Raw genomic sequence first — 23,016 nt, forward strand, 5'->3', positions numbered from 1 at the left:
AATGTACACATGCCTTGGACAGACGCTCGTTCCTGTGACTTCCATTGTCATTGTCTGTTCCTCTGCCTGTTTTCTTGACTGTCGAGCTTCTGATAAGCTCGGCATCGTTTTAAAAAGCTCTGCTCGCGAATGTACTAAATTATAATACACTTGCATGTATGTATGTAAATTCCGATGTCGGGCATTAAATAACGAAATTTTATAAAAACATTTCAATCCCCCAAGATGTTCGGGAAATCGAATCATTTAATTGCTAGCAGTCACCAGTAGCCTATCTTGTAATTGCGCGCCGCGGGTAATCCGAAATACCGGCTCCCATTCCAGAGGAGCCTTCTCCTTCAGAGACTTACCGTAGGCGGTGTGTGCGTGAAGTACCATAATCCAATCAACAATTAACAACAACAAACGCCCACAATCAAAGTAACAACAATGTTAACGACGCAAAAGAGTAAGTTACGATACACTACTGCAAAAATAAGTTTAGAATACGCAAATAATATTATTTGAATAAGGGATTGTACAATTCGTGTTTGATCTAAAAATGTTAGAACTGTCGGAAAGTTCAAATAAAATCCAGCAAAGAATATGTTAGTTAAACTTTGTGATAGGTTAGTTACGTATTAATGTTCGATTCTCAGGAGTCAACCTGAAACAGTTTATAAATGCAGTTTCCGAACAAATCGATCAGTGCCGTACCCGTACCTGCTGATTGTGGATTATTATGCATATGCATGTACATACATACACGCATACATACCTACACATGTATGTACATTGTATATAGTACGTGCATCAAGTGAATTAATATGAATTGAGATCGCGATCTTTACATTTTGAGATTCTCTCTATTTAAATGTGTACTTTTAGACAGTTTTCTAGATTATTTCAATTAATTTATATATTTTTTTAGCTGGGTTCACTTGGGTCGCCATCATTGATTGACAATTATACAACACCAAAAGTCGAGCGTTTCGAGATTGTCCAGAGATCAATGTACTCGCTACCGAGTGCCAGATATCCCAGTAATCAGGGAGTAAAATTTTCAAAAAGGGTGCAATAATGGGGAAGGAGTATCCATGTAAATATTTTGCATATGCTCAAATTTAAATTTAAATTTTGACCTACTCGTAAGCACTTGCTAAATCCGAATGAAATAGAAGATAAATTAATTTCCTATAATTGGCCCATTCGTCACAGTCTGCGGACCTCCCCATGGCGATAATTAAATTCTCACACAATTTGCTTAACTAATTTTTTCAAAATGAATGTCCCCAACAATAATCCATATAATTAGAGCATTGTTTATGGGTATTTTTATGAGCCCCAGCAGCTTATAAATGTCTTCATTATGCTCGTACATTCGAGCTCTACTTAGCAATTACCAGTACGCTTTTTTGTTTAATTATTGTACTGGACTGCGCTGCGCTTATGGGTATTAATGGACTTTTAAATGCGTGTAAGCTGTGTACCCGACATAAAACAATTTGATTGTCGCTTAAATTGATGAAGTACGTCTGTATGTACATACATATGTACATACATACATGTGTACATATATATGTACAATGTACATATGTACGTAAGCTGCTGCCTGGATGGTCACTGAGTCGTACTTGAGATGCGTGAACTTGAACTTGGCTCGACTCGCAGCACTGATAATACCCAATCCAGCCGATCAATCAGAGGTACATATGTATGTATACGTACGTATGTACGTATGTACGTACAAAATCGTAGTTAGCAACGTGTTGTACGCTGACTTGCGATGGAAAAACTGTTACAAGGCCATCAGCATCCACCGACAACGATTGCCGTGCTCGCCACGGGAACGAACGAGGAATTGAGCGTAATGCTTAATTTTTGTGCTATGTATTATAATTTTTAATACGTACTCGTATGTACAAAAAAGTTTATTATGCCTTATACCCAAGCCCGAAGCCCTGATACGTTTAATTTGCGGCGCAGAACAAACGAATTTTGTAATTTACATTTTAAAACGCAACCAATAGGTTGTTCGAAATTCTTCACAGCATTTTTGGGGAATGAATTGTTGATTCACCGGTAATTTTGTGCAAACTCATGATTAGCCAACTGAAATACGCAAAACATGAACAAAACAAAACAAAATCACACGCTCCGGATGGTCTCCCTCCTGAAGGGGTACTTACAAATTGTCGTAAGGTTTGGCAGGCTTAGCGAAAGAAATAACGAAATCCGAACAAATTCCGAAAAGCGCGCCGAATTCTATATATGTACATATGTACTTTGTTGATCGCCGACGGCCATTAAAAGTATACATTGAAATAAATGGCGTTGAAAATCACATGTGAAGTGAGGAATATGGTGTCAAAAATCCGTAAATCTTTTTAACGGCTTGGGGGCTGGTCTCTGCCACTACGAGTTTTCTTATTCCCATACCTACCCCGCCTCCAGCTTCAGGAAACAAAAAAGGAAACACTCTCCCACGGGTTTTTCGATTGAGTGAGTCAAGAGTCCAGCCATATCCCATATAGAAGGCCAATCCAGACGACTTCAACATAATATTCGATATGAAAGATAGCCGGACATCGCTAGATCTGATCGTCTTGCCGTAGAATGACCAATGTTGAACAGAAAACATCTGTACAAGGGTATACTTTCCTTATGATTTTGATATGTAATTAGATCCTCCATTGATCTGTTTCATCCACACTTCAAGAGCATTCGAGCATCGTTTTGCGATCCCGCAGCTTGTCTCGATTCACATACACATGTGTGTACAAATGTACAATTTGTTATGCCAATAAGACAAAGTTCTTTGCACAAGCTTCTTAAAAAATAGAAGATGGAAAAGAGATAAAACATCATCATCATCATCAGCAAGCAGCTCTGCGACACTTCAGCAGGGCAAAGCAGAAAACTGCTGACTAGATACATATGTACATATGTACATACTCACGGGTATTCTCGTACATAGCGTACATACATATATAGAGATGTACAGACGTATGACAGCTGGACCTGTTCTTCGATCGAGTTGTTGCCTGTATCATTGAAGTGTTTCTGCAAAATACCTGCCTTTTATTTTTGCGTTGAATATTCATAGCTCATTGCGTACGTTTTGGCTGGGATTGCTTCATTTGTTTGTTTGCCACGGGAAGTTCCTTGACTGCATCAGCCTGACAAAGCAGAAAAGCAGACGTATGTACATATGTGTGTGTGCACACATCCATACCCACATTGCGGATTTGGATAACGATGTCAGATTGAACTCGGCTGGAACTAGTGGAGCGATGACACTTAATTAACCCTGGATCGTCATCCTTATTTAATGTAATTCCTTATTTGAAGTACACGTAAAAAGTAGTTGTTCTGACAAAGGATGTCGGATGACGGGTGACGGGCGACGGGTGACGGCTTTCTGATGGTTTCGGGGACCTAGCGGAGCCCAAAAGCCGATAACGTTTCCACGCGCTTCGCTTCGACATCCCGTTGTCGTTTTGCATTACATATGAGTGTATAAGGTATGGGATTGGAGTACTCCAACAAAAAGCGGCAACCGGAACAAGTCAAACACCCAGTCCAAACGTATTATTAAACTCTAACGTTCCTATTGCTGTCGATCCAGCCGGAGCCGGAGCCGTATCAGCTTTAATTACCGCCGTGTTTGCACTTGAAGAAATCAAGAATCGATTCAGAAACAATGTTAATTGATAATTGCGGGATAATTGCAGTAGCATTAGCAGCATGTGTTGATCCGGCCGAGCTCAAAGTACGCTTCGCCCAGTACAGTACAAGTTGTTAGACACAAATTTGGCGTCCGTTTGCAAAAATTTGCATGCCTGCTAGTTTACAAAGTCTTCCGATTTATGGCATTGCTCGAAGTTCGCTTGTACTTTTTCTCCACTCGGCACTCGACACTCGCCACTCGCCACTCTCCACTCGACACTGGTACTCATTGTTTTGCACTTTTCTTGATATATTACGAGTGCTTTCTGATATTACTGATTAGATATCTCATCAGTTGTTAATGGGTGTGATGGGCCGGAGGGTGGGGGGAGATGAATTGGATACGGGCTATGGCTATACTCGTATCATATCATCAATCAAGCAATGAGCAAAGCGGATGGAAACAAGTTCTCTAATATTAGCAAAAGCCTTTTTGACTGATCGCCTCTCAGATACGAGTTCAAATGATAGGGAGAGCTAATGATCGACAAATGATTTAACTAGGGAAGCGAACAAATCGGCTGTCGTCTGTCTATTCTAATTGATTACAAGTACAGTTGCGCCGCATCCAAATTGCATCCCCAAGGTGCTTATGCATACCTGGAGGGAACCTTCTCATCAACAACTCATCAACATACTCGGGCATACCCTACACTAGGTTAACCGAAAGCTGTGAAAAACTGTATTTGGCGACCTTTTAGGCAGTAATTATGCTAATAGTCGATCGTTTTCAAGTGCACTTGAACAGAGTCATAGATTTCTAATGAGGAATAATCAAAAAATAAACAACTTTTTTATCACACTAACTAACCTAAACTAACCTTTAGAAAATCACTTGAAATTTAATAGACGGTAGTGCGCGATAGTAAAAATCTTTTATAATGTAGGAAAGGACGGAACTAGCCATTTTTATTAAACCATACCAATAGCTGTAGTCAATAAGAAGGCGCCCCAAATGCTACTAAAGGCTTTGCGTACATCTGAGGTAAACCTCAGTGCTTGTTCTTTGGATTCGAATAGGCTGCGTTTCTGCCTGGGGTCCTATGTAGGTCCTATCCCGTATAAGCTGGAATGTGCCATTTCTCAGAGCCAAATGTACATCAAATACTTCAAGCGTACTTATGCAGTTTTGGCATTCCAAACCTTTTCGCAGTACAATAAAATATTATACAAAATGCCCACATCAGATCAATGTATATTCCGTATACTTTTTCCATTTTGAATCGCATGCAAATGTGTCATTGAACTACACGATACGATGCATTTTCCAACAGATAATTAAATTGATTATTAAAATTTTTCTGTTTTTGTTGGCTTATTGTTCATAAATTCGTATTTCTTATTTAAACAATTTCCGCATTGACGTTTCGTTTGCCGTTAATCTCTGATTCATTAATAGGGAATATATGTACATACATACAAGTCTATCAGCAGCAACAACAATAGCAAAAACAAGAACAGAAATAACAACAATAAAACCCCCAATACCGTTCAGAGAAAATGTCTAGTTTCCAATCGAGAGCCTGAAGAGATATCAATCTATTTCATTGTTTAACCCAGGCCCTGGCCTTGCCAAAGACGTTTGAACTCTCATTTTTGATAAAAAAAAATTAATCAAAAAAAAAAACAAATACAAAATATACAACAAAAGGAGGGGGAACGTTGTGAGTTGCTGCGGACACCGCAACTCTACAGTTATACCCGATACTAAGTCAGTATGGCTCTCCTCCGGCAGACGCCGCTATTTTTAAACGACACGACAAAGAGTGCGTGCGAGAGAGACAGAAAATCAGTCTGAGCGTGACGTCGGGCGCTGCGTAGCCAATGCAAATTGATTTGTTCCTTTTTTCTATAAAAATTATCTGATCTGATCCAGGTTCAGCAATCTGATAGATATGGTCATTATCTATGATTCTGCGTTTTTAGTTTTCTCGAATGTGCAATATTGTGGATGCAACAGATTTTCGTTTTTTGTGGGGACGAAAGGGGGTGGGGCGAAATTCTGAGATATATGTTTTATAGTGAGATCTAACAGAAGTGCGGATACTTAATTTGGTTACTCTAGCCTTAATAGACTCTGAGATGTGTGGATACCCCAGATTTTCGTCCTTTGCGGGGGCGGAAGGGGGTGTGGCGAAATTTGGGCACGAAACGGTCAAGGTCCGATATCACAGGAGTGATTACCAAATTTGGTTGCTCTGGCTCTTATAGGTTCTGAGATCCTTGAACTCATATTTTGCAATTGGCAAAAAATATGTATACTTTTTGGGGTCGGAAACGATTCCTTCTGGACGTTACACACATCCACTTTTACCACAAATCTAATATACCCCAATACTCATTTTGAGTATCGGGTATAAAAACCCAGACCACACCGCAAAAATGAACAGAAATTGACAAACAAATTGTATACAAGTTTAGAATAAGATTGCACGTCTTGAGAGCGTGGGTACCGGGTGCCGGTGTCGGCCAGCTGTTTCTTTGCGACTCTTTGATTCAAAATAAACGAAAGAATATATACTACATTCTACATTCTACAAACTACTTACAACCTGCAGTGCAGATGTGATGGGTTGTGAGTACAAGGTGATGTTTTCATTATAATAATCGTTGCTGCTGCCTTGATTATTTGTTTTCCATTGCATTTCCCAGAATTTGCTAACAAATTGGAATCGCAATTAGCCAGTTTTATGCATTCATAGCTAGCTAGCCAGCCAGCCACATATGCCATAATTAAGAGCTAAAAGCTAGAGAGTCATTTTTGAGTGGGCATTTTTGAGCGTTCGATATCCTATAGAGTGTAGACTGGAGAGTGAAATCCAGATCATAGTCAATCTAAGACAATCTTTGCTTTAAAATATAGTCTATATAGTCTATGAACTGGGTGAGACCCGTATTGTATTAGAAAATGCAAGGCAGGAAAAGAAAGGACCGCCCTGCCTAGAACCTAGAGAGGCCTCGCATGCCAGTGGACGGATCTAGCGGCGAACAGGGTATCAAAATTAAATCTGTTACTGATATGAGTTGGCGTTAATTGGCCATTTTCCAGTTCATTGTGCGGATTGGATCGGATCGGTCCCATTGCATCGCATTCCGTACTGGTTCCGTTCGGTGCGCGGGTCCATTTGGCGGATCGGTCCCAATTAGCGCGTTTTGCTGGCTTACTCCCTTACCCTTACCCTCATTAATGGTAGTGTTAGTCCAGTCGCCGTTTTCGCTCTGATTTAATACTACTCGTAATTGCGACTGGCTTTTGGAACCACTGCATCAACACAGTCAGAGGGTTCACAAGGGTCAGGAGTTATTAGCAATCTCCGGCACTATCATTAGTATTGATAGCACTGACGTCGCGCTGTTTCGCCCTGGAACGCCCTAGGACAGCCACATCTGAATTGCGAGCAGGTTCGCGCTTCTTGGCTCATGTATATTTAATTACCAACGAAATCACAATAGTTGCAGGTGCCCTACCCTCTCCGCGCAGCTCAGCAGACCCGAGCGCAACCCAAAACCAAATACAAATCCAAATCCAACAAATTAAAACGATTTACATTAGATTTGGGAACAGAAATAGACAAGGGTTCAATTGATAATGTTAAGCAGGCAAGTGCAATTTAAATTGGGGCATACAGCCCAAATAAATAAAAACAAACAAAGAGCAAACCCATATTGCGCGTATGAGGAGGGACCAGAGCGACTGGAGACCAGACCTGACAAATCCAAATTGTATGTACGTGCAATGCAAAGTTCTTCTGTTACGTCACTTCGCACTTGTACTTTTTGGGGAACAGAACGTCATTCTAGAAGGACTTCTGAAACTTCTGGAATCACGCCCGCAGTGATTCCGCTAGCTCTAAAACTGAGGGACTCCTATGAACCGACGGACATTCGACTGCTGACTGTACCACATGCGGTCGGAGACGTTTCGTTCTCTGTGATGCAATGCAAGCACCTGGTCAACAGCATAGTACCGCCCGCTGGGGTAGCAGCGGAAAATCTGCACCAATTGGTATTTGGCATACGCATATGTCCATATGCATACTACGGACTCCAATATTTACATACATACATATATGTAGGTACCATTCAAATAAACAGTGCACCCAATACTTAAAATTGAGAAATCCATCCGATCGACATTAACCAGCATTCTTCATCAGTGCAGCAGGCAGCAGGCAGCAGGCAGCTCACCTCCCAAATACGAGTACGACTCTCTGAGAGTACGTATATTACTGTCCCCACCTGTGACAGCCAATCGAGCCCATATCAGGCCACTTAAGTGTTACCAAACGCGTCGGTATGGCGAGAGGCGTGTTCCAAAACCGTTCAAAGTAAATCAATAGTTCCATTGTCCACCCTGCAGACAAGCCACAACGAGTTCCAGCTCTCCGCCGGGCTATCATTAGCCTTTAGGCCACTGTTAGTTCGTGAAATTTCTAAGCCAAACAAACCGAAGTAGACGCTGATTTTAGACCACAGAGACTCTGGCCATAAAAGCTGAATGTAATTTGTCTTTTATTAAATGACAACGAAAATGAAATAAACAAGCGCTGGACGCGACTTTTGAGAAATACAAGTATTCTGGCGCAGACACATAAACAACGGAGACTTTGTTTACGGACGGAAAAATAATGAACATTATTTGAACTGCGTATTTGGACGGATATCGAGACGGACTCGAGCTCCACTGAATATCGTTAAATTTAAACACCGAAAAGTTTTCCATGCTGACCAACCACGCGTCATATGAGTAATGTGCCGTCCAAGGCACGGACGCGTCAGCTCAGCTGGAATGGTATTTCCCCAAAGCCCCCAAACCCAGTCCCAGGCGCAGGTCGAGGCCCAGATCGGATCAGGCCGGCTATAGCATCTTAGCCAAGATCCAAACAGGTTTGGACTGAAGCTTCTTCTAGCTCTGGCTTCTGCTTTTGCTGCGGCATTTGCTTCTGGCTTAGATCGATCAGAAGACCGGCTCAAAACAAAGCAACAGCTGAGCGAACTGCTATCTGATCGCTACGTAGCCTCGGCGGAGGTGTCAACGTAACGTAGGCCGCGAGGAGAGACACGACAGAGACCCTAGACGGGTTCGCTCGCGCTCCCCTCTCGCACTCGCACTCGCACTCACACTCGCATTGGCACTCTCACTCTCTCGCTGGCCTTTGGCAGCTCTCCCTCTCTAGATGATCTTACTAAACTAAAGCCGTACGTTACCTGGTCGATCGCATCACGTCCGTGTTTTCATTCATAAGCGAGCATTGCTAGCGAATGGACGCCAACGCGCTTAGGCCCAAGTCCAGCTACAAGATACAAATAAGATAAGATACAAAGGGAATTCCATGATCCAGGAGCTGCAGCAGCAAAGGCCAACACTAGTTTTTAAGTGCCGCGGCTGAAAAGATCATTTGAAATATTTCAAGCAAAGTGTAATAAATGTGCTAACAGAAAACGAACGAGAGTAAAAGTACAAGTAAAAGTAAAAGTAAAAGCAAAAGCAAAAGCAAAAGAAACAGTAAAATAAACTTAAAGACTCGCAAATCAATATACATATTTATGTTCCCCGAAGTACCCAAACACAAACTGTTATTATGAAGGACTTTGGCAAAATGTTTGCGCGACGTTATAGTGCAGTTTGTGTGAGCGATGAAGAGGCCAACGCCAACGCCAGTGGCCACCAACAACATCAATCGATGCCGATGCCAACAGGATCCAGCATGTGCGCGTTGCCTGAGGCGGATCCTGCCGCCGCCGCGTCCGCTCTAGCCGCTCTGCAGAGGGCCCAGCGCCGGAAGAGCCTAAAGGCGAATCGATCCATGAAGCCGATGGACATCCTGGGCAGCTTCTTCAATGAGCCAAACCAAGGCAAACGCAATCGAGTTCCCACACGTAAGTTGCAATAATTCGAGTACTCGTAAGGGGCCACTCTTAAAGCCCTCGAGCTGTAGTTGTTCTATGCGATGCGTTCTATGACTAGAAATTTCTACACGGCATCCTCTTCCGACAAGTGCTCGTGTGTGCTCGTACTTCTTCTGCTGCTGCCTCGGGTTCGGGTTCGGGTTCGGCGTCTGCTTCTGTGCGTCTGAAGATCATTTGGAGCTGCATTAATTATGAAAAGTTGTTGTCCGAGGCGTTTTTAATCGCGTGCTTTTGCCACATGCGGAACAAATAAACAAGAAACGAAACGAAACGATACGATACGATACTATGCGTGCCGCTCACAAAAAGCCATCGAAGCTGTTTAGCATAGCACTTTATGTTTGTTGTTGCATTGATTAGCAAAATTCGAAAATGAACAACAGCCGAAACCGATTCGACAATGACATAGTTTGGTTTGAAATCTTCTCGAACTATCTTGGCGAAGCTACCAGCCAAGCAAGATCGGAAAGAGCGGTCCCAAAGCATTTGCGAATCAATTGCCAGTTGCCAGTTGCCAATTGCCAATTGCCGATGCAGTTAGACCCTGAACTTGACCATAACATGCTCGTAATCGAGACAAATGCCACCTTCCATACATGTATGTTTGTTGGAGCCGTGAGGCAAGTTCAAGTTTCGAATTACAGCCGATCGAAATATAAAGCCAGCGGTCTGACAACTCTGGCAGCAGCCGCCGGCAAGGGGGCGACGCGACAGCTACATATGTACATAGATATGTACATACATACATACATACATACATATGTACATACGTATCATCGCCGACCTCTGATTGCAGCTGGCGACCTAGCTGTGTGCTTGTACATACATACCTACATACATATGCATGCGGCACAAACGAAATTCGGCAAAAACTTTACCTAGAACACAAATCTTGATTACTCGTATTTTCGCTAAAGTCGCGAACAGCACGAATTTTCGCACACTTTTATTTGCAGAACGCGATATGTACATATGTATATTCTGAAGAAAAGTACAAACACTTAATAATTCTATGCCAAGAGATACACAGGCGCACACAGGCATCTACTCTACGAGCATGTGCACCCCATTTGCCTTCAAGTGATGTGAATATTGGCTAAAGCATTCGTCGAGTACTTCCTGATACTTTTTGTCCGATTTTAATTAGAGAAATTGAATGTGTTATGGCCAGAGTGATGTTGTACTGCAAATATATTGTGGAGTGATGGAGGTCTGGGAATAATTTTGATCTGTAGTTCAGTTTGCCAATTATTTATTGATACGAGAGCCTAATCGACTGAAAATTGAGACCGTTTAGCCGATACTTGAATCAAAATTAAACGCTGAACAGAGCCCTCTACTCCGGAACGGAAATCACACAGCTTTAATTAATAGACACGGGGTCAGGGTTCAGGTAGGGTAAGAGCAATTATTGTTTGATTTTCACAATTCGTTACAAGTCCAAAAGAACCGTGTCTGCAATTAAATCTTTAATTGTCTGTCTTTTGCCAGAACTGCTCTTCTTTCTGGAAGTCAAACATCCAACACGTTCTCTCGTTGAATTGAACTTACAATAGGGCCTACACATGATAGATACACATGTATCTGCAAATTAGCATATTATACGTACTCGTATGAATGTATGGCTATGGCTTCAGTTGAGATGAGCTGAAGTGCGTATGTAGAGTGTGTAGCTAAATGAATTTATGCACAATCGATACGTTTGTAGGTACATACAACCACATAGTTGCCGCTGGGGGCCAAAGAACAGGTTGATATGGAGATATGATATGATATGGAGATCAGTTTGGCCAAGAGCATTGACACGGGCCACCAAAGTCTATGAATCAGACCCCATCAGTCCCCCGGCAAAGCAAACACACAGAAGAATAGTCACAATTGGTCGACCCCTCAAGACACCGTTCTAGCCGCAGAGTCCAGAGATACATACATACATAGTCGTAGGGGAATTGCAGATGCTTCGCCATTCCACGAGCAGAGTGCAATGCAATGCCAGAAACTGGATTCGGAGTGAACAGAAGACACAATGCAAATGAATATTCGGTCGCGATTTGATTCGGAATTTCGACGGCCTCACACTTATTGTTAATTTGGGGGCGCTCCCAGCCCCAGCCCCAGCCCCAGCTCCAGCCCCAAGCCGAACCGAACAGACAAGTTTCGCGCCTCGCTCGCATAAATTGGCCGGCGAACAAATGTGATGTGGCTTGTTGCGGTTATCAAAGGCAAATGCTTTGCCTCACAATAAATAATTTCAATAAAAAAGTGCCTGTTCATGGCCAAACAGGATTATCGGATGGGTTTTATTTATACGTTATACGCTATACGCTATTCGCTATTCGCTATAAGTTATTTTTGTTCTTGTTCGACTTGCAAAATTATTTATGCAAAAAAGCGGACACATAGATAATTCCGAAATCACAAAGAAGACACCAAGAACACACGCGAAATGAAATTCGAAAAACTGAATAGATCCCCAGACATTCATTCTGCAAACACACCATATTGATTGAGACGCATCAAGTTATGGGCAGACGGATCTGGCGGTGATTAAAGAGAAGGGAGCCAGCTCCACTGGGTGGGCACGGTGGTATGCGTATGTTTAAGTGGCAAAACGAGTTTGGGGCATGGCATCCATAATTATAATTACTGGGGGACGAGTTCTAGTTTGCGCTTAATTTCGAAATACCCCACGCCAAAGGCGGGTGTGCAGGGGACGCAGCGGACAACAAAAATCGAATGAGCCCCACTAAAAAAGTTTGCCAGCAATTGTGACTCAGCCCTGGCCAGAGATGGCGACATGTTGCAGCATCCAGCATCCATCTGCTTACGATGCAATCAATTGGCGGCAGCTTTGGCTACACCTGTCAGCAGTTTCAAAAGCTCAATAGAAGCTCTTCAACGCTCCAATGCTCCAATGCTCCAATGCTCCAGCGCTCCAGACCATCCCTACTCTTAGCGTATGGGGCTCTGGGTAATTCCCCGCTACCTCAAGCACAAATATTGCCAAATCACCGTTGAGCAAACAGAGATCTCTAGCTGGGGACTGTGTGCTGGATCATGATGATAACTGTCAGTGAGCAATAAAAGTGATTCATGGCGTGAAGAAGAAGAGGTGTCCCACGGGGATGCCAGGCAGAGAAGGTGCTGTAGACCCCGATTCAAATGGGTTAAGTGTGCGAGGTGAAGCAACCTGGAAGTGTAGTCGGAGGCGGAGGCGGAGGCGGAGACGGAGACGGAGACGTCAGAGCCGTCGGAGGCAACAAGTTCAAGAAGTGTCTCCATCAGCTGCCACTTTCACTTAGCATTTTGCCAAGTAACCTTCGTGCTGGATGATTCAATGACCTTTGATTGGCTGACGTCATCGCAATAAATCTAAATTGTCTGAAGACCCCAATCAGGTTTCAATGATGCTGACCCGCAAAAAAGTTTTGTTGTGGCCGTTAATCGCCGAGCGGAGTAGCCAGGAAGCCCCGCCACCATCCCGCCACCATCCCGCCCCCATTCAGTCAGCGTTCTTGCAGCTTGACGAGAGCCAAACAAAAGACTTCAGGCACAAACTTGGCACAAACTCATTCGAGTCCACCCTTCTCTATGCTGGCCCTCCCCTAGAGCTCGAAGCCGAAGCCGAACCCGAACCCGATCCCGAACTGAAGCGGGTTAGCGTGCACGGCGTGTGTGGAGTGCCAATGGAGCGGCGCATTCCCACGAGCAGGGCCAGCTCGGTGGGTGGCAGGCCACAACAGCTGGCGGTACGTGCCCGGCAGTCCAATCAGAACTCTCCGAAACCGATACGAGTATTTGGCAAAACAAACAAAGCAATTAAACAAAGAGCCACACAGCACAACATAATTTGCATGTACAGGTACAATTTCAATAAATACGAGTATGTACTCGTACATCTGTACGACTGTGCGACTGTGTTTAAATATAGCCGAGTTCTTTGTTCATCATTTTTGACGTTTGCATCTAGCCACAAATATGAAACGGTCTCCATTGCATACAAAGCGATTAATTAAGTGGGAGAGATGTGGAGTGGTTGCAGCAATGCGACCGTCGAATACCCTCACGCAACGGAATCATAGGTTCCATGAGAGTGACAGCTCGGACTGTGGCTGATTCCCCCTTCAAATCATGGTAGGACCAGGTGATGCTGCTATTGGGCAAGGTTGGGGGGAGACGGCAGCTCGTCGAACCGCATGCCATAGCCAAAGCAACGCCCTCGGGGCCATTAAACACCACTTCAAAGGAAATGAAAGTTCCCGAGGGCCCATCGGGCCCCAGCGAGGCACTCACTCTTAGTTTGATTTTGACTCTGGGCCGGTGAACACTGCAGATACGAAAGCCCCCATCCTCATCTCCATCATGACTGTGGTACGCCGCCATATGCGGCGGCAGTCGATGAAAGACTTTCTGGGCGCACTGTACTCGCACCGTCGCTTCTCGCTGGAGAAGCTCCGCCACTTCCAGCAGTTGCGGAACCGACGCCAAGTGATATGTAAGCCAGAATCAGAACCAAGCATACGAATCCCAGCAGGAATACAAGTTGGCCGGGGATCCGGGGGCGGGTCCGAGGGCGGGTCCGAGGATCTTCTATTCCAGAAGTTCCAGAGAGTCGCTCCGCTCCGCCCAACCAAGGCCACACTGATACTAGGCAAGCAGCAGCACAAATATTTGCCATTAAATACTTGAATAGGGGAGTGGAGGGAATTAAGCTGTGAAAGGAAAATCTGCTCCAAACTGGTTGCCGCATAGAAGGGCCTACGACGATCCCCGCAGCAGGACAGGACCCAGAGATCGTTGAAGTATATGGAAGGGAAGGTGAAGAACACGAACAAGAGAACAAGTTCAAAGCCAAAGCCAAAGCCAAAGCCAACGTCAAAGTCAAAGTCAGAGTCAGAGTCAAAGCCATTACCACAAGGAACACGAGACAAAGCAACAGAACGACCCGGGCAAGGCCACAACGAAGTCGATATGCTCTATGCGGTCGATCGCGTCACAAGTGGTTTGCTGTGCTGATTCATCGATGTATCAGATCTCGGCCTATTGCCAGACGATTTGTTGTGTGCATGAGTTATCGTATGTGTTTCGTTAATCAATTACGCGAGTTATAAGTGGTTCGCAGTACGGGATACGGGAGTTCTGGGAATCCCACAGCTGAGGCAGCTAATAGGACTAATAGTGTCCGCTCGGCAACAGGCCCATCGAGGCCCTGCACTCCGAATAAGTATACACATCTTTCTTCATTTTTATAGAGTAGGTATCTCATTAAGGCCCAAACGAGTCGAGGCCCTAGCCAGAGATCAGTAAAATTCCAGTGGAGTGCACAACACACCTCTCTCTGACGGCTGACGGAATGATAATCAGCAGCAACCAGTTCTGCTCTTAAGGTGGGCACCTTAAGAAGGCTTATTTTATCGGCAGATCTTCTCGCATCACGTGTCCTAGCCACGCATTTAAGTATTGGATTTACATGCATATGGCCACAACAATAGATGAGATACATCGCTGCAGATGCAGATGCAGAAACTGCCTGGGCATCGGGAGAAACGGGTGTACGGGTGTACGGGAGAAACGGGTAGACAGGTTAGCGGGTTGGTCAGGTTGTCCATTTTGCGCACTCTCACATGACCATAAGCATTTTGCTGTTGACGTCGTGAATGCTGTTATTCTGCTGCTATTTCAATGAAGACATTTATATGCACGCATTCAGAACTGACGGGCATCGTGACTAATAGGCCATAAAATTCAAATAATTTACACTACGTACACGCTAGAGCCACATATGTACATATGTATGTGACACATTGCACAAGACGTATGTAAGTACATATCTCGCACTCTCTCGTACGGTCTCTCGCAGTCAGCAGGAGATCAGCAGATCAGCAGATCGGCAGATCGGCAGATCGGCATAATCGTCCGATCAGCTGCTGTCTACAGCTGTCTGCGTCTGTCATGTACGGCATAATGCAGTTCCCTGCAATTAGCATAACTCATGTCAGAGAGGCGTAAGAGTGTCGCGAGTGTCAACAGACTCCATGCGGCATGCCACTGCGCGTCTCAAGGTCGACTTTAGCGACATGCAAACAGGAAAGAAAGGCGCTACACTGCAGCTTCATCCGTAGCTTTCTCGAATGCGAAACGATTCAAGTTCAGTTGAATACATATTTGTATATGTACATACCATACCCTGTACATACCGGGCCGTGCAAATAATCGATCTTTCTGTCGAGAAATGCTCGGACACTCGGAGTAGCATTTCGGAGTAGACCGATCAGAATACATATGTGTGTACAATGACGATCAGTTTTGGAAACTTGGACGCTAATATTCTATGAATATTCTATTTTTACCTTCCTCGATTTTCGCGTGTGGTACACGTGCCTGGCTGTTTATGCATAATGAAATTGGATTTTAATGAACTTAATGAGGAAATTTATATGTATTGAACGATCTTTCATATTGTATCTCTCATTTTGCAGGCGCATTTCTGCTTCTAGCGATTGGGTTTTTGGCCATAACAACGGCGGTGCTGGTTAAAGTATTTCAACCCTACGATTTGATATTCAAATGGGTAAGTCCAATAAACAGAAACTAAAGCTTTTAACTGCCGGCCTTAGCCTTTGTCAAATTGTTTGCCAATTATGTGAGTATGCCCCTATTGGAGGCCCGCGACAGAGCCCAGGCCCCCAAACCGCAGAGACGCAGAGCCGCAGAGCAGCCTTCGGTGCTGGCACGTACCTTCATAAATGCAGCTCGTTTAGGCGCCTGCAAGTTGGCAGTTGGCGCGTTCTTGAACTACTCGGGCGACAGCTCTCTGAACTCTTTCGACGCTCTCTTTGCAGAAGTTGATAATGGCTGACAAGGGCGAGATCTTCAATCTGTGGGCCCAGCCACCAGTCGATTTGTATATAAAAATCTACCTCTTCAACATAACCAACGCCGAGGCGTTCCTGGCCGGCCGCGAACAGCTCAAGGTGGAGCAGGTCGGTCCCTACGTGTACAAGTAAGTAATCCGCGAATTTGTTGGAGCTTTGACGTAATTTTGTACTCACTCGGCGGTTTGATTAGGGAGATAATGACTCACGAGAACATCACGTTCAATGAGAACAACACCATGTCCACAACCCCCAGTCATCCCCTGGTCTGGCAGGAGCATATGTCCGAAGGTCGTCGCGAGGATGATGAGGTGATAATGCTCAATATTGCAATGCTGGTGAGTACGAGTATATGTTGATATCTCATATCTGATTGGATGCTACTATCATGTTAAGGTGAACCTTCTTCAGGTAAAAGGCAGTAGGTACGGGGAGTCCAGTGAAGATTGCCTGTCATTGCCATTAGCATATTCAACAGGTTCTGTCATTGCGGCAGACTCGCTCCAATGAGATGTGTATAATCAAGCTCAGAAGCTATACTGGAGGAAGCCGCTTTACGTCACGAACCACTTGTGCAAGCCTTCTGAAAGGCTCTCCCTCTCTCCCTCTCTCTCTAGAGTGATGTAATTTTCCGTCCCAATTATGGCTTGTTCATTCACTTGTAATATCCCGTAATAGAGTAGGTGGGCCCTATCGATATCTCCATATGCAAATTGGGAGACACAAACAGACAGTACCCAGTAGACAGAAGACAGTAGCCAGTAGCCAGTAGCCAGTAGCCAGTACACAGTACATAGTACACACACAGAACAGAAAAACAAACAGCCAGGCTGTGCGATCGCGTGCCGCGCACACGATGAAAAATACTCATTTCCGCTGTGTGGAGCAGCATGAAAAAATCAACAACGAGTACTCCTCTCGAAGCAAAGTGGGGAGTGGGGAGTGGGGCAGCGGCAGCAGCAGTGGGGCTCCCTGCGCGCATTTAGGTCAATAAACGATTCACATTAACAGCCTCTACAGCAGCGCAAAAAAGTACTGGGAACCGGCTAAATGGCGGGCAATTAATTAGCGAACAAAGGGCCTGGCAGGGCAGTGTCTGCGGGACATCTAAATTTACTCCACCGATGAACATAGAGGAGGCTGGATACTGGAGACTGGAGACTGCAGACTGCAGACTGGAATCGTTGCCTTAATCGATAGCTGGGAGGGGGGCGTGTTCGCTTTGTCAAATGATTGGCAGCAATTTTCTCTGACGTTTGACGCTCGGGTCAATTGCAAATCGTAAACAAATTTAATATGTATATGCACCTATAAAAACTATAATTAATTGTCGTCTTTGCGATGTTTCAATTACAAGTATTCTAAATTAACATAGAGATAAAGTCGCTTAATTTATGCCTGATTCCCGGCTTCTAGGTGATGATTAAGGAGACAATCAACTGCAAGAACTAAAGAGTGAAGAGGGAGAGGGAGTGGAAGGGGGAGAGAGGGGGAAGGGATCCGGGTCCAGGTCCAGGTCCAGATCCAGATCCAGAGCCCGAAACGTTGAATAATGCATAGGGCCTAGTTTGTCGATCAGTCAATCAATCCATCAATCCATCCCGCAGCACAGGAAATACGTAATTTGTATTAATTAAATGTAATATTTATTGACTGTAATAGCCTGCAGTAACGAGCCGCTGAGACCGATATTAGATACTATTAGAACCGGGATGGCAGTTACACACATGAACCTGATACTTTATACCTTATACCTTATACCTTATACCACATGCCTGAATCACAACTGCACTTTATCTGAGGAATCTTAGCACGCGAATCATAGATGCTGTACGCAAGTGTCTGCCTTCGAAGCGTAACATATCCATTTACATACGTGTGTATATCCTTTTTCAGGCCATCTCCCACCTGACTGCCAGTCACCCGTTCTTCGTTCGAATGGCCCTGAAGACCCTCTTCGTGAGCACTCAGGCGGAGCCCATCGTTCGGACCACTGCCAAGGAATTCATGTTCGGCTATCCGTCGGCATTGGCCAGGCTCGGCAACACCTTCCTCCCCAACTGGATATCCTTCGAGAAGGTCGGGCTCATCGATCGCATGTACGACTTCTCCACGGATTTCGAGACGTTTTACACGGGCGTGCCGAACCCGGCACTGTCCGGCCTGTACGCCACATATCGCGGGGAAACCACTCTGCCCCAGTGGGAGGGCGATCACTGTAGCAACATCGAGTACGCCTCAGACGGCACTAAGTTCAAGAGCTTCATCGAGCCCAACGAGACGGTCAAGTTCTTCAGAAAGAGCATGTGCAGGCCCATCAATTTGGTAAGTTTTCAGTGCTATTCCCAGGGTCGGACGCGTAAACTAATTGTTTGAGAATTGAATTGTGAATTTTGCAGTATCGTGTGGGCGAGCAGAGAACGTTTGGCAGCCTGAAGGGCTATAACTATGTCTTCGAGGACAACGCCTTTGACAACGGGGCCACCAATGAGGCCAACAAATGCTTCTGCCGCAAAGGTAAGACTCATGGCGTTATGTCACTTTGTATGTCAGATTGTACGAGTATTATTTAAGAAATCTCTTTCCAATTAATACTCGTAATTGCCGAGTCTCGAGCACCAGTTCCAGTTTTCCACTGGCATTACTGCAGTTAATTGATCTCCGAGTACTCGAACTCGTAGCATATTTTCCAGTTTGTATGGAAAGTTTCTGTTTACTAAAGTACAAAATAAAAAAATTCCGTAAAATTGAGGCAGTGACGCACGTGCGGACCACGCGTGCCGCCTACAATATGTATTATTATTTTTTTTGTTATTATTATTTTGCTTCTGTATTTTGCAATTTTAAGCTGTGTGCCTCAGACAGAGACACGCTATTAGCAACAACTCTTGGGAGTACTCTTGAGATACGTCTAGGAAACGTCGCGGATTGTCATGGAAAAGTTTGGGCACTGTTGCTCTGTTGCTTGGGGCGACTGGGGACGGGGACGGGAACGGGAACGGGGACGGGGGACTGGCGACTGTTGTCGAGAATTGTTGACTCACTCCTGTAACAATCCTTGTCCTGCATCTCTCTATTCTCCACAGGTGACTGCCAGCCGGTGGGACTGATTGACGTCACTGACTGCTACTACGGCTTCCCCATCTCCCTCAGCTTCCCCCACTTCATGAACGGCGATGTGGGGCTGCAGCAGAATGTGACCGGCATGAATCCTGATCCGGCCCAGCACTCGTCGGCGTTTGTCATACAACCGGTAGGTGATACACGATCTCGACCTTGGCCTGGCCAAAATTCTCGTACGAGCAAAAACTGGAGTGAATGCCGCATTGCCGCCTTGCCGCCTTGCCGCCTTGCCGCCCGTTGTGTTCTTGTTACGGCTTATTTCGCAATAACGCGGATACTTTCGATGTGTCAAACGAATCATCAGTGTCACAGTGACTGGAAGCTGTTTGACTAAATGAAAAATGCCAAAAGGAAGGTTTCAGTAGGAGTTCGTTCGAATTAAATGTCATAATTAACTCAAAGTAGCGATAGTTGAGGTGCCCCGTTATTCTGTTGCCCGTTATCTTTCGATTTCCTCTTCTTCCGACCAGATTGGAGAACTCAACGATTTGAGGCTGTACGTTGTACTCGCATTTACATTTCCGGCTAATTAAGTAATCGTTAAAACTGGTTGATTGGCACGATTTAGCCGCTTTTCAGCGGAATCTACAGGAAGTCAATATGAGACAGGCGGGAGGTGTAGAGCAGTAGCTACTAGCTTAAAGGCCACGAAACATAGGTAATATGTTCTTCCAACCATGGATTCCAATGCAATCCCAGACACATCGAATGTGCACAAGTGCTCACTGCTTCCGCTCAACTGTCCTATGTTCAATGGAACAGTTAATTGCCTGATTAATTTCAATATCATGGCCAACTGAGCCTTTGCCTTGGGTCTCACACCCACCAGCCAGATGACTAGTAGTTGGAGTCGGAGCTGGAGTCGCTGTCCAGCTCTTAGCGCCTCGGAATATTATCGAATCAGAGCAAGATTTGATCAATTGATCAGTCAGTCAATAGCAATTTCGCCTCAAGTTTTACCGGTTTTTCGAAATGAAAAATACAATGAATAAACCATAAGCAACAAAACGGAATACGAGTAGCAACAACACAACAACAACAACGGCAGACGTCAAAATTCGCGAAAAATTCGATAAATCACTAAGGACAACTACCACATCGTACATGAATATAGCCGTATGCTCAGGCCTACATTTAAGCGCAATTAGCCAAAATTAGGCCAAGTGCAGCCGAAACGGTGTCGTACTTGGAACCCACCATATATTTACTCACAATTTTAGCTTTTCGTTATTGTCAATTTCAGGAATCCGGTCTACCACTGTCTTTGTCCGTGAAAGTTCAGATCAACATGCACTTCAAGGATCTGAGCAATTTCCCGACAGTCGCCAGGTTCAGCCACCTGACCGCACCGATGCTTTGGTTCGAAATTGTAAGTACTAACCCGGAGTACACATATCTATAGTATGATACATACTATAGTATCATCTGGAGCGCGGGACTGATCTATTCCGTCCTTTTCAGATGATGCCCAGTCTGCCGGACTCACTGGACTCGCGATTCAATTTTTACCTGAATATCTTGCCGCTCGTCAATCCTCTGGGCTTTTGGATTGCTCTAATTATGGGCGTGGGTCTCTTGGGCTACGCCATTACGAGGGCCACCCTCCACATGTCCAGCTATGCCCGCCAGGCAGCCAATATCTCTGAGGGAAAATACGCCCGAGCGAATCTTCTTCAAAATCTAACGGGAGGTGCCACCAATCAGGTGTACAGTCCTTGTGAACTCAAGTTGATAGACAATTCGGCGGGTGCCAACAAGCAGCATGTGATCGGACGATCCACTGACGAGGACTTGGCCTTCCAGGAGCGTCGTCGCAAGTCGGCATACGCTCTGGACATGGAGCCGGCCCTGTCAGACGCAGGAGAAAGCAGCGACGAGGGCAACGAGTGCGATACTCTCACCTTGAGCCGCAACTCCACGACATCCAGTTCTTGCATAGAAATCGAGCACTGCAATGAAGAAGACGACATCTGCATAGAGTGCTTCGACGAAAATCCTCTGGATTCAGAGCTGGCCACGAGGACTGCGGACGGGGCCGAGGCCAAGCATCAAGTGAGTGAAGCTTTCTGCTGATTAAGGGGGTACGGGTACGGGAATCGTGTAAGAAGTGGTCTTAAATAGGCAAACGCGGCCGCACTTATGCGAGCACTGGTCGGTTATATCATTTCATCTGGAGAGCCACCGCCTTGTAAGGAAATCGACGCCAAGCCGTCTAACATGTCTGCGGCGGGCGTTGATTATTCGAATCTGTTGTTTATAGACGAATTTCTTGCACGTTTAATGAAATACGTTAAGACAACCAGTCGGCAGCAGTACTCGTAAATGAATTGATGGTTTGCAGACCAAACCCGTTTTCGGTCCATCGACTGTCCGTAATCTGCGGACCAATTTCGCACACGGCACGTTCTGAGGGGCCAGCGCGGGAATATCTCATAGCTGTTGGATAACATTGATATGTTAATTAACCGGAGTGCTTTCTTTTCTTCTTTTAGTTGGCCGTCAGCTTCGTCAGCAGCGGATTCGCCAGCTCGCCCTCCTCTATTCAGAGCTCCAGCTCCCATGTGAATTTTGACAGCAGCGATGGGAAAGGCTGGGTGCCCTACGCACAGCCCCATCAGTTTGGGGGAACAAGCCCGAAACACGTTTAGGATTTTTAGTTGGCTGGTAGATTATGTTGTCGGTAGTTTTAGGTTCATCGTAGCGTCGTATTTCGGGCATATTGGGCATCAACATCGCTGTTTTGGTTTTATATAGCATTTTATTTAGTGTAAATAATATAAAAGCCAAGTTGCTGTTTTAATACTGTGATAGCTTTAGAAAACAAAAAAAACGATAGTCGTTGTCCAAATTATCCAGGAAGAACAGAACCCATACATCCTATGTAAATAGCCAGTTTTCGATACCATTGTTAAAATTAACAGGGGTATGGTATGGCATTGTTTATGTACATATACGAAATTTTAGTCTTAGCCGTAGTCGCCTCCATGAGGCGACAACCATAATTTGAGTTTAACTATGAATTAAAGCAAATTACACGATAAACATCAGTTAGTTGCTCAAAATAGCTGTGATGTTGCATTGAAGCAGAATTTAATAAGCAGGACTGTACGTTTTGCTCTAGAATTGTAATTGTCTTAGTTTTAGTGATGTAATACTAATAATAAAAGCGACATTTTATTTAAAGTGGAAGGAACTGCTTTTTTAAGTTTGAATACGATTTATTGGAGCCTCTAGCGATAACAAAGTATCGTTGTGGCCTATGGAAATTCTACTCTCGCAACACTGTTTTGTTCCCCAACTCTTCTCAGTATATGTTGCTGGGTAGAGAAGAGGCGCAACATCAGTTGGATTTTGAAACGGTCCGACAAAAAATATTGATCGATTGTACAATCTAATCTAC

The 23,016-nt window shown here is 44.8% G+C and overlaps 1 protein-coding gene across 4 annotated transcripts; it reads left to right on the forward strand.

Annotated features, from left to right (window-relative positions):
• Window positions 1-12: 12 nt before the first annotated feature.
• LOC6902757 (scavenger receptor class B member 1) lies at window positions 13-22,805 on the forward strand. Of its 4 annotated transcripts, XM_015181395.2 has the most exons (11): window positions 13-156; window positions 226-448; window positions 16,098-16,189; window positions 16,461-16,621; window positions 16,687-16,831; window positions 18,390-18,818; window positions 18,893-19,010; window positions 19,580-19,746; window positions 20,860-20,985; window positions 21,078-21,668; window positions 22,109-22,805. In XM_015181395.2, the coding sequence occupies exons 2-11, from the start codon at window positions 430-432 to the stop codon at window positions 22,262-22,264; spliced, it is 2,004 nt and encodes a 667-aa protein (XP_015036881.1). In that variant the 5' UTR covers window positions 13-156; window positions 226-429; the 3' UTR covers window positions 22,265-22,805. The 4 variants fall into 4 exon arrangements, with proteins under 4 accessions (XP_015036881.1, XP_033236892.1, XP_002133269.1 ...); XM_033381001.1 differs by lacking the exons at window positions 13-156; window positions 226-448 and adding an exon at window positions 1,045-1,078; XM_002133233.3 differs by lacking the exons at window positions 13-156; window positions 226-448 and adding an exon at window positions 8,944-9,588.
• Window positions 22,806-23,016: the final 211 nt, after the last annotated feature.

The sequence above is a fragment of the Drosophila pseudoobscura genome, chromosome 4 (assembly GCF_009870125.1).
Source record: "Drosophila pseudoobscura strain MV-25-SWS-2005 chromosome 4, UCI_Dpse_MV25, whole genome shotgun sequence".
NCBI classification, from domain to species: Eukaryota; Metazoa; Arthropoda; class Insecta; order Diptera; family Drosophilidae; genus Drosophila; species Drosophila pseudoobscura.